At 45.8% G+C, this 12,258-nt stretch overlaps 1 protein-coding gene across 3 annotated transcripts in view; it reads left to right on the top strand.

Annotated features, from left to right (window-relative positions):
* Nucleotides 1-7,414, top strand: part of LOC311367296 (protein PHTF2) — a 35,718-nt gene extending 28,304 nt beyond the window's left edge. For 2 of the 3 annotated variants that reach the window (XM_084486117.1, XM_084486116.1), the window contains 12 exons: nucleotides 219-359; nucleotides 722-878; nucleotides 1,368-1,435; nucleotides 1,845-1,973; nucleotides 2,740-2,825; nucleotides 3,152-3,344; nucleotides 3,641-3,772; nucleotides 4,357-4,443; nucleotides 4,710-4,865; nucleotides 4,977-5,072; nucleotides 5,301-5,426; nucleotides 5,861-7,414. In XM_084486117.1, the coding sequence (XP_084342243.1) occupies nucleotides 219-359; nucleotides 722-878; nucleotides 1,368-1,435; nucleotides 1,845-1,973; nucleotides 2,740-2,825; nucleotides 3,152-3,344; nucleotides 3,641-3,772; nucleotides 4,357-4,443; nucleotides 4,710-4,865; nucleotides 4,977-5,072; nucleotides 5,301-5,426; nucleotides 5,861-5,881 (1,392 nt within the window). In that variant the 3' untranslated portion in view covers nucleotides 5,882-7,414. The remainder of the gene's footprint in view (nucleotides 1-218; nucleotides 360-721; nucleotides 879-1,367; nucleotides 1,436-1,844; nucleotides 1,974-2,739; nucleotides 2,826-3,151; nucleotides 3,345-3,640; nucleotides 3,773-4,356; nucleotides 4,444-4,709; nucleotides 4,866-4,976; nucleotides 5,073-5,300; nucleotides 5,427-5,860) is intronic. The other variant, XM_084486118.1, reaches the window with a different exon arrangement.
* The last annotated feature ends 4,844 nt before the right edge of the window (nucleotides 7,415-12,258 follow it).

Below are 12,258 nucleotides of genomic sequence, written 5' to 3'. Positions count from 1 at the left end.
ACACACACACACACACACACACACACACACACACACACACACACACACACACACACACACACACACACACACACTAATGGGTTTTGTTTGGGTTAAAAAAGAACAAATCTACACACTGCGTACGTGTGTATTTGTGTGTACAGGTTGGCTATTTGTACAATATGTGATCTATGAACTTAACGTGTGTGTGTGTGTGTGTGTGTGTGTGTGTGTGTCAGGAGGCGGCGTCGGAGGAGGCGTCCAGCGAGGAGGACCCCGGGGCCTACAGCGCCCTCCGCAGGGGGGGGGAGAGGAAGAGCAGCGACTGCACGCTGCGCAACCGCAAGACCTCCCACTACAAGAAGCACTACACAGCAGAGGTACACACGCGCACACACACACACACACACACACACACACACACACACACACACACACACACACACACACACACACACACACACACACACACACACACACACACACACACACACACACACACACACACACACACCTCCCACCACTACAAGAAGCACTACACAGCAGAGGTACACACACACACACACACACACACACACACACACACACACACCAATTCAATTTCATTTGTACATATACTCTTGTTTCGCACTCTTTTCCCACTGTACTGCTGGTCACTTGTGAATTTCTCCTAAGGGGGATTGATAAAGGACTATTATCTTATCTTGTCTTATCTTATCCCTCCCCCCCCCTCCTCCCCCAGGAGGCGCCCAAGTCGGGCACCAGCTCCAGCTCGCGCTGCTCCTCGCTGCGGACGGCCGACTCAGAGAGCACCCGGCATGAGTCGGAGACGGAGGACGTGCTCTGGGAGGACTTCCTGCACTGCGCCGAGTGCCGCTCCTCCTGCACCTCCGAGACCGGTCGGTGGGCCTAGCCTAGCCTAGCCTAGCGTATTCCAGCGTAGCACAACACAGCCGCGCATAGCACAACACAGGCATAAGCGCGGCATCGTTAAGCACTGTATAGCTTAGCCTTAGCGTAGCACTACATATGTTAACGTAGCACAACACAGCATAGTGTAACACAGCATCATTAGGCACTACATGGCCTAGCGTAGCATAGTGCAACACAACACAACGCAGCCTGCTGTAGCACAGCCTGTCATAGCACAGCCTAGCGTAGCACAGCCTATCGAGCACGGCTTAGTGTAGCACAGCCTAGCCTAGCATAGCATAGTGTAGCGTAGCTGTAGCACAACACAGCAGGAGCAGCTACATAATGTTCATACAAAGAATACACCAAAAAGGCGAGGTCAAAAAGGACGTATGTGAAAATCTGATCCTAATAAAGGCATGTGTTCAGTATGACCATGTTAAGTGTGTGTGTGTGTGTGTTGTCCCGATCCGCAGAGGGCGAAGGGGGGAGTGTGGGCGTCCCCCCCACCAAGAAGGAGTACCGGGACGACCCCTTCCACCAGGTGGGGCTACACGCTGAGCACGCACGCACGCACGCACGCTCGGAGAATACCTTTACAATAATAAAATAATACCAATATAATGCCAAGAACCTCTGTGTAAATCAATAGATGGTGCCTGGTGCACCCAAACCCTAAATGCTATCAAATCAACTGTATTTTTACAATATATTTACTCTTTAATATATTTACTATTTTCTCTCTCTCTCTCTCTCTCTCTCTCTCTCTCTCTCTCTCTCTCTCTCTCTCTCTCTCTCTCTCTCTCTCTCTGTCTCTGTCCGTGTGTCTCTCTATGTGTGTGTATGTATGTGTCTCTCTCCCTGTGTGTGTGTGTGTGTGTGTGTGTGTGTGTGTGTGTGTGTGTGTGTGTGTGTGTGTGTGTGTGTGTGTGTGTGTGTGTGTGCGTGTGCAGGGTCACGTGCCCTGGCTCCACAGCTCCAACCCGGGCCTGGAGCGGGTCAGCGCCATCGTGTGGGAGGGGAACGAGTGCAAGAAGGCGGACATGTCGGTCCTGGAGATCAGCGGCATGATCATGAACAGGGTGAGTGGGAGGAGGGAGGGAGGGAGGGGGGATGGATAGAGAGTGGGATGAGGGGAGAGAGGAGATGGACGGAGGGGGAGATGGGGATGAAAGGCTTTGATAGAGGGAGGGAGGGATTGACGGACGCGTGGAGGCAAAACGACGACACTGAGGATCAAAGGTCAATGGAGGAGGAGATAGATGAAGTGTCGGTCCATCACCAGATTGAAGTGTCGGTCCATCACCAGATCAGCAGCAGACTGGATTATAGAGATTAGATTACGGTGGATTAACCCGGCATGGATGTAAGGGCTGATCGATAAACACACACCAGGGATGTTAAGATTAAGGGCAATAGTCTTAATACATTTGACTTAATATAAGAAGAAAATGATAGTGTCCTTTAATTACTTGAGCCGGCTCTCTCTCTCTCTCTCTCTCTCTCTCTCTCTCTCTCTCTCTCTCTCTCTCTCTCTCTCTCTCTCTCTCTCTCTCTCTCTCTCTCTCTCTCTCTCTCTCTCTCTCTCTCTCTCTCTCTCTCTCTCTCTCTCTCTCTCTCTCTCTCGCTGACTCTCTCTCTCTCTCGCTGACTCTCCCTTTCCCTCTCTCTCTGACTCTCCCTTTCCCTCTCTGTCTCTCTCTCTGACTCTCTCGTGCTCTCATCGCGCTCTCTCTCTCTCTCTCTCTCTTTCCCTCTCTCTCTGACTCTCCCTTTCCCTCTCTCTCTGACTCTCCCTTTCCCTCTCTGTCTCTCTCTCTGACTCTCTCTCTCTCGCTCTCTCTTTAGGTGAATCTGTATCCTCCTGGGATTGGCTACCAGGTGTTTGGTAACCTGGTCGCTGTCACTCTCGGACTCACGCCCTTCGCTTACAGGTAGGCTGACACTGTATTCATAGTAAAACGTCTTCTTCAGCCGATGGCTAAAAACAACCTGAACTGTTTAAAGTGACAGTAACACCTCCCGACGGTTGCTAGGTGGAAAACCCTGAGCAGCCTCATTGTGACTGTCCTCAGGTCCCCAGGGCCCCATGGGGGTCCGTGCATGCTTCTTTCCGTCCAAAACAGACTTAAGTCTATTCGAAGCGCGTGAAGATATTCAGCCACGCTGCATTTGCGCTCATTTTAAAATAGTTTGATCCTTCTCCTGTTCTTACCCAACACCCTGGGTATGTCAATCAAATGTGATGTCCCGCCTCCAGGCTGTCTCAGTACCGGGACCTGGATCAGCTGACGAGCCTCTCGGCCAATGAGCTGCTGTCCGTGGCGCTGGGCGGGGAATCCGGCTCGGACACCATGGTCATCGCCATGGTGATGCTGAGCTTCCTGGTGCGCGTCTGCCTCATATGGCTCTTCTTCTTCCTGCTCAGCGTGGCAGAGAGGACATACAAACAGGTGTGTGTGTGTGTGTGTGTGTGTGTGTGTGTGTGTGTGAGTGATATTGTACATTTCTTATTGTAAATTTGCATGAATCTATACAAATTTGGTCTTTAAACTTTGTATGTGCGTGTACTTGTACAGTTCTGGTCTCTAAACGTGTGTGTGTGTGTGTGTGTGTGTGTGTGTGTGTGTGTGTGTGTGTGTGTGTGTGTGTGTGTGTGTGTGTGTGTGTGTGTGTGTGTGTGTGTGTGTGTGTGTGTGTGTGTGTGTGTGTGTGTGTGTGTGTGTGTGTGCGTGCGTGCGTGAGACAGAGACTGCTGTTCGCCAAGCTGTTTGGTCACCTGACCTCGGCCCGTAGAGCCAGGAAGTCCGAGGTCCCTCACTTCAGACTGAAGAAGGTCCAGAACATCAAGATGTGGCTGTCGCTACGCTCCTACCTCAAGGTACACACACACACACACACACACACACACACACACACACACACACACACAGTCTCATAAAGACGCACACACACACACACCATCAGTCTCATAAAGACACACACACAACATCGGTCTCATAAAGACACACACACACCATCAGTCTCATAAAGACACACACACAACATCGGTCTCATAAAGACACACACACACCATCGGTCTCATAAAGACACACACACAACATCGGTCTCATAAAGACACACACACAACATCGGTCTCATAAAGACACACACACAACATCGGTCTCATAAAGACACACACACACCATCGGTCTCATAAAGACACACACACAACATCGGTCTCATAAAGACATCCACACACATCATCAGTCTCATAAAGACGCACACACACACACACACCATCAGTCTCATAAAGACGCACACACACACACACCATCAGTCTCATAAAGACACACACACACACACACACACCATCAGTCTCATAAAGACACAGACACAAGGGTTGATGTTCAGCTGGTTTTCACACAAAATATACGTTACAAAAGTGGTGTTTTATTTATTTTCTAAACATTGTTGGTCCTGCAGAGACGAGGACCCCAGCGCTCGGTGGACGTCATCGTCTCCTCCGCCTTCCTCCTCACACTGTCCGTCATCTTCATCTGCTGCGCCCAGGTAACACACGTGTGTGTGTGTGTGTGTGTGTGTGTGTGTGTGTGTGTGTGTGTGTGTGTGTGTGTGTGTGTGTGTGTGTGTGTGTGTGTGTGTGTGTGTGTGTGTGTGTGTGTGTGTGTGTGTGTGTGTGAAGCATCATGCTTAAGACGTTCATTCAGCTGATCCACCTCCCTCTCTCTTCCTCCTCCTCCCTCTGTCTCTCCTTCCTCCCTCTCCTCCTCCTCCCTCTGTCTGTCTATCCTCCCCCTCCTCCCCCCCCCCCCCAGCTCCTCCATGTCCACGAGCCCTTCCTGGAGTGTAACTATAACTGGGAGCTGGTGATCTGGTGCTGCAGCCTCTCTCTGTTCCTGCTGCGCTTCGTCACGCTGGGCTCAGAGACCAGCAAGAAGTACAGCAACACCTCCATCCTGCTCACCGAACAGGTACACTCACTCACTCACTCACTCACTCACTCACTCACTCACCATCCATCCAGTGGAAGCTCTCTCCTGGAGGTGCCCGGCTCCCAGACTGATCTGCTGTTTGTTCCTCAGATCAACCTGTACCTGAAGATGGAGAAGAAGCCCAACAAGAAGGAGGAGCTGACGCTGGTGAACAACGTGCTGAAGCTTGCCACCAAGCTGCTCAAGGTGATTCCCCCCCCTCCCCCCTCCCCCCACGCCTCGTCCACCTCCACCTCCACACCCCTAACTCCACCTCCACACCCCCATGCCTCCACGCCTAACCCTAACCACCTCCTCATTCTAACGCTCTTCATCACTTGCAGCTGGTTCATCTTGCAGAAAGCACCTTGGCTAACCAATCTCTCTCTCTCCTCCCCCGCCCTCTCTCTCCCCCCCTCTCTCTCTCCCCTCCAGGAGTTGGACGCCCCGTTCCGGCTGTACGGTCTGACCATGAACCCGCTGCTCTACAACATCACCCAGGTGGTCATCCTGTCCGCCGTGTCCGGGGTCATCTCCGACCTGCTGGGCTTCAACCTGAAGGTGAGGCCCGCCGGACCAATTTTATCTATTCTAAATGTCCCTTGATTTATTTTTGTCCCATTATTATTATTTTTTTCTCATTTGAATGCTCTTATCAACATGGAAAGTGGATCGGCTTGCTTTGTGCAAATGTTTTTTTTTTTTTGAAAACAACATTGCCATATACAGTAGTGTTCAATTTCACACTAACATTCTTACTTGGAGCAGTCATTCACACTTGGAGCAAATAATCTCTCAGGCAATGTAACACTGTCCATCAATAAAAGGGTAAAAAAATAAATCAATTTAAAACATTAATCTTGCGGTAAAAAAATTGACACCGTTAAAATGGCTTTGTGTCAACTCCGTTAATAACACGTTTAACTGACAGCACTGGTTATTAGAAAGCAGAAAATGTAACGCCAGTGAACAGACACATTGTTCTGTGTCCGCAGCTCTGGAAGATCAAGTCGTGACAGTGAAGAGAGACGGACGGACGGACGGACGGACGGAGCCCGGGGGGGGGTGGAGCCGCCAGGGGCCTCGCTCCGTCTCGACCGGGGCGGCAGGGCAGCGGGGCGGCGGGCGGTCCAGACCGGTCGGGTGGGACGGCCGGAGGGCGGCGGGGTATCACCTCGCGAGGCGAGGAGTTCGCCGGTGACAGCGTCTGATATATCACATTTCTTTGTTTGTCTTTTCAACGTTGAATTTTTTTGTTGTTGGTGCAATTCATTATTTATTTACCCACTCAGTGTTTTAAAGAACTAGGGTTTATTTCAAACTTAGTTTCACGTTTGGTTTTTGGACACAAAAACAAGAGTATTACTATTATAGTTCTGATCAATATGGATGTTCTTGTCTATGATGGTTAACGTTCTCAGCCTGATGGTCAATTATTTTTGTATTTCTATGTTTCAGGAGCTGCAAAAAGAGGCATGCTTATTTTTGTTTTTGTCGGTAATTAACCAATTTTAGCCTGCGTGTTTAGAGTTAAACCAATAAGGAACACGAGAACCAGCAGTTCATGAATAAGCTAAACTTACAGGACAAGTTTTATTGGGTCTTACATTTTTTTAAGTAGGTTTTAATTTGAGTTAATTTATCAAGATACACATGGACATTTAGTGTTGTACCAGTAACCAACACATTACTGTTACTCATTTACAGGTAATTAGAAAAGGCCTCCTCCCCCGCTTCCTTTTAGTTGATAGTCTATGCAGAGGTGAAGAATTCCTACGTCGGAATTGAGAGATGCACTTTAAATATTTGAAAAAGGTCATAAAAAGGTTGCATTTAATGTAAATATGTCACTGTTGCTGTTTACATTAGCAAGAGAGTGCGTTTTCGTTTGTCTTTTTTTTTTTTGTCCTTTTGCTCACCATTGTGTGCGTTTTGTTCTCAGAAGTATGCTAGCCGTATGCTAGCACTGCGCAATCGCTAACGGAAATACTTTGTGTTACAAAAAGTCATAGATAAATCTAAATGCAAAGATTGAATTTTTGGGTTGCAAACAAACGTCCAACATATAACGAAGACATTCAGTTTTGTAGTGAGTTAGTTACCGTGATAAACGTACAGAGGCTAGCATAATCACCTTGTTTGAAAATGACCAAAGTGCTTTATATTTCCCCCCCCCCCCCCTGCTGGACAAGAATGTAATCCTGGCATCTGCTTTAAAATATTGTTTTACTTCCTTTTTGGAAATGCTTTAAATGGTGTTCATGTTGTTGCTTTGTTTTATTTAAATACATTTTTATTTTTTGCAGTTTTACTTTCAACTTTCTCAGTTATATTGTCCATGTGGTTTCTCATACCCAGTTTTTCTGTGTTTTCAAAGAACGCAAATAAGTCCAAAATGTGTGTATGAAATCTGGGTCAACAAACATACAAGCATTTGTTCCTGTTTTTGAAGAGAGTATATCGATTTTGTGAACTGTTGTCTGCACGATCTACATTTTTCTATAAAGATTTGAAATGGACTGCATATTGCTTGTTTATTCACAAGTATATCACATTGTATAGAAATAAGACATTTCCCTTAAAGTAAAACTTTTTTGCCTTAAAGTGCCTGATTCTTAGTGGCCGACGTGCGGGGACTCGACTCATGATGTAGAAATAAGAGTCTTCCATCAGAGTACATCAGCAGTATGCTCACAGCTGTGTCCTCTTCGCCACGGTGATTTATAAATTAATATTGTCTGAGGTTATATATGACGGTACAATAGACATGATAGCAAACTAACATTATGGTTTTATCAGCAGGGATTGAACCCCGGTCTCCAGTGTGTTGTGCAGAGTGAACGCTGCATCACGGAGACGGGGACAATCAATTATCAAGGTACCCAATGACTTGGGCAATTATGCCATGAAGCCAACGACACGTAAACATATTCCAGTCATGCAAACTAGTCACCTTTCGGCGAAATTCGCTGGTTTTTTAAACAAAATTGGCCACTTGTGTGATTCGTGGAGATCCATTGAGAAAACATTGAGTTAACGAATAAAAACGAGACGAAAATGTAAGCGGGACGATTTGGGAAGCGATCCAATCAGAACTAAGCTCTTTATGTGGGGAAGTACTGATCGTCCCGCCCGGCAGGTCAACTAGCAGGCGCTTGCTGCGTCGCAAGCAAGTGTCCCTTTGTAAACAGTTTGGCGCAACAATCACCGGTTAAAACACAACCAACTTGAAGTCATTGGTAGACGAGTCATCCCAAAATTCACACAAAGATAAGCATCCTTAAATAGTTTTTTCTTTCAAGCTAATGTTATGTGTTTTTCGCTAAAATTGGAATACAATACAAGCTGAAAGAAACCACCGCTGTCCTGTAACGGTACCGGAGCTCTGTGCTGTCGACACCACAGTGGGGCACAGAAACACAGGATTCACTGTGGTTTCTGTGACATGAGAAACACTAAAAATGAATACTAATGTTTTATAAAGAAAGCCACGCAACAGATCGCGGACGAGCGCTGTTGTTGTCGGGGGGGTTCGATCGCGGACGAGAACTATTGCGGGCGCGATTGTTGAAAAACACTCAGGGCACTTTTTAATACGAGGCAAAAAGGGCAGGGGCTCAAGCACCCCTAAGGCCCTATGTGTGCACGTGCCTGTGTGCGCGTATGTTTCAGTGAGAGACGGGAGTGAATGAGAGACAGAAAAATCGGACCCCCTCCATTCTACCTCACAGGTACAGAAGGCCTCCGACAAGGATGGGCCACTGAGTGCAAATAAAGCTAGTGCATCCCAGAACAACAACAGACCAAGGAGGACGCGAAAAAATAATAAAAAATAAAACATTTATATATTTTAAAAAAAGAAATTATATTTAAAAGAAATTATATTTAAAAAAAATTATATCTAAAAAAAAATTGATAAAAAAAATTATAAAAAAAAATGAATTTTAAAAAATGTGATAAAAAATTTGATTAAAAAAATTTGATTAAAAAAATATTTGATAAAAAAAATTGGACCTGCGCAAAAGATGCGTGCGCAGGTCAAAAAAAAAAGATGCGTGCGCAGATCCAAAAAAAAAGATGCGTGCGCAGGTCCAAAAAAAAAGATGCGTGCGCAGGTCCAAAAAAAAAGATGCGTGCGCAGGTCCAAAAAAAAAGATGCGCACGCAGGTCCAAAAAAAAAATATTCTGCGCAGGTCAATTTTTTTTTATAATTTTTTTTTTATAATTTTTTTATATATAATTTTTTTTTATATATAATTTTTTTTTTTAATAATTAGTTTTTTATATATATATTTTTTATATATATATATTTTTTTTTTACTCCCTGGAGTATAACCCTGGAACCCCCTAGTGCAGTGGTTCTCAAACGGTGGTACGTACCACTGGTGGTACGCGAGCGTTCTCTAGTGGTACGCGGAGTATGAACGATTATTTTTTTTATAAAGTTGAAGCAGAGCTGGGTTCACCGTAACTCTCACGGGTTCACCGTGTGACACACGCTTTTGCCTGCTTACACACACGCCACACATCCAACAACAATAACAATGCTCCGAATGAGCACATGTGTGATGGCCGTGCAGTGTTTCCCACACATAGGCCAATGTGTGGCGCTGCGCCACAGATTGAACAACGAGCGCCACAAATTGATTCCTCTTTTCTTATTTATTTTTACTTGAACGCGTTTTTTAAATGTAACTCCGCCAGCCCGTAATCGCGCCCCCGTAATGCTGCCAGTCCGACATGTTCCCATTCCGACAGTCCTGTGCGCGTATGCAAATTAGCCATGTGCGCCAAACAGAAGAAGGGCCCTATCTTGCGCCCGGCGCAATTGACTTTCTACACCGACGCATGTGTCGTTGCTAGTTTGCACCCGGCGCAAAGCTGATTTTCCCCCGCAGCAACCAGGCACCACTACACTTGCATGTTAAATATTATGATGTCAAAGATTATTCATACGTGTGAAACTGCATAGAAATAGCGTGTGGCTTGTGGAAACATTTTTTTTCCATAGGGCTGCATGAATGAACATGAATGAAGTATAGTAGCCTAGGCTATGCCATGCGTTAAAATAATAATAATAATACATTTGAGCAAAGTATATTCCAGGCTTCCAAAACAAAATCTAGTTTTAGGGTAAATGATTTGGGAAAGAACAGCTGATACAGCGGTAAGTTGTACTTTTAAATCAATGCATCTGCAAACACCGTACAGCAAACATATGTTCTTGACCCAGACATCGTGTACAAGCCCATTACTTTTAGGATTGAAGAGTATTTGATCGTGAGAAAACAGCAATTTTACCGCGAGTGAGTGTTTAAAAGAATGAATGAATGCGGGTGATGCTTGGTGCGCGTGTGTGTGCGCGCCCATCTGTCTAAACACACGCAAATTAAACACGTAAGTGTATGAGAAGGAAATCGAGTCAGTCGACCTGCGATAAGCAGCTGATTCTGAACGGACTCGTCTTCGAGATGGACGTGGTCTAACACATTTTTAATCAATGAAATGTTAACAGTATATATCTGACCATTTAATTTTCGAAATTTTAGGTGAAGCCGAGCTTCCCTTGCAGTAGTCGCCACTACGAAAGAATGCAATGTATCCAATTAGCGGGATATATAAACAAACTAAGCTCCAGCGAATTACTACTACTACTATTCTTAATTTTCAATTTGTGCCTGAGTAGGCTACATTCTCCTTCAAACCTAAACATTATATTCTGACCTGTTAGTATTGTCTCGTTGCAAGTGTTTAAATACAAGACATGAGTTTACATAGTCTACAGTTGGTTGCTTCAGTCAAGTAAAGTTATGTGAATAATAAATCATTAATATTAATGCCTTCTTTGTAAACTTTATTTTAATTCCGGTGGTACTTGGAGAGCCAAATCATTTCTAAGGTGGTACTCATGGTAAAAAGTTTGAGAACCACTGCCCTAGTGGGTCTGTTTTCCTTGGCTCACGCATCATTCTCACCCCAAACCAGTTTGCATGCCTGATATTCATATATGCGCCAAGATTTAATGTTGGATGCCTTGTGAAATGCATGGCCCAATAATCTCGGAAACTACGACAGATGAAAAGGAAAAATATTTTTTTTTATTATTAGAACAATACAGCAGATATAAAGGTCTATTGCAATCAAACAATAAACACGCCCCTCAGATTCGATACATGTGCTTTATTCAACAGAACGCCCAAATAGAAATAAATTAAAAACTAAAAGGTAAATAAAGAGGGAGGGGGACAGACAAAGTAAGCTTATGCGATGGACAATGATAAGAAACGGCAGTATAAATGTTTGGTTTGAACTGGAACACTGTACCAATGCAGTGACGAATGGACACAGTGCATTGGTACCACGGTGGACTGAACTGTACCCCCAGTGTCCCCCCCACAGTGAGGGACGTCCACGGGGCGGGAGCTCACCGCCACACTCTGCTGCGCCTTGGCCCACACCGACTCTTTTGGATTAAACACTGCAGCTTTGGCTGGGACAGCTCAGAGGGGCCCGGGGCTGAATTGAATCCAGTTCAACCCTGAATTGGATTCAGGGTTGGACGGGCGTGCAGCTTGAGGCACGTCCAGTAGCCCGTTGAACGAGAGGTAAAGGGTGTTTCAAATCAAAAGTCCCACGATTATTAAAAGGTCGTCTTTACAAAGCATTTCGTTTGTTTTTTTTCCCCCCACTTCCCAAAAACATCACGTTAAGAAGGGATAACAGAAAATAATTGATACAATCCAAAAACAAATATCAAAGTTGAAACCTGGGTTCAACAGAGGTGAGTCTGTGTCACCGGGTGGCGTGCCACCAATCACCAGCGTTAGCGTTGATCATACTTTAGCATCGTCATGCTACCCACCAATCACCAGTTAAGAGTTGATCATACCTTAGTGTCATCATGCGACCCACCAATCAGCGACCGCTAGCGTTGTTAATACCTTAGCGTCATCATGCTACCCACCAATCAGCGACCGCTAGCGTTGTTCATACTTTAGCGTCTCCATGCTACCTCGACGCTCTCTTTTCCACCTTATTTTTTTTTGACGATTCTGGGGCCTCGTTTAGAAAAAATACAATTTTGATTTCAGGGGATTTCCAAACTTGCAATCCTGCAGAGGGCGAAAGGACGTCTACGATACGAATACCGATCTACAACGACGACGGGGTAAACACACGCTCCGCTTTGGAAACAGACTTTGGCGAACGTTTGGTTTTACACACGGCCGTTACAGCGAGCTGCACTCGGACCCCTGAACGGCAGAAAGTATTGAAACACAAGACCTGCAACCATGTTGAGCCCCTCCCCCTACCCTCCCCCTCCTCCCTTTAGGGGAGGGGCTTCACGTCACAGGTAAGTTGGGCCCACCAATCAGCTTCAATCTGCTCACGA

Source organism: Micromesistius poutassou (assembly GCF_964030765.1).
Source record: "Micromesistius poutassou genome assembly, chromosome: 22".
NCBI lineage: Eukaryota > Metazoa > Chordata > Actinopteri > Gadiformes > Gadidae > Micromesistius > Micromesistius poutassou.
The sequence above is the reverse complement of the archived record's forward strand: the minus strand, read 5'-3'. Positions and strand labels throughout refer to the sequence as shown.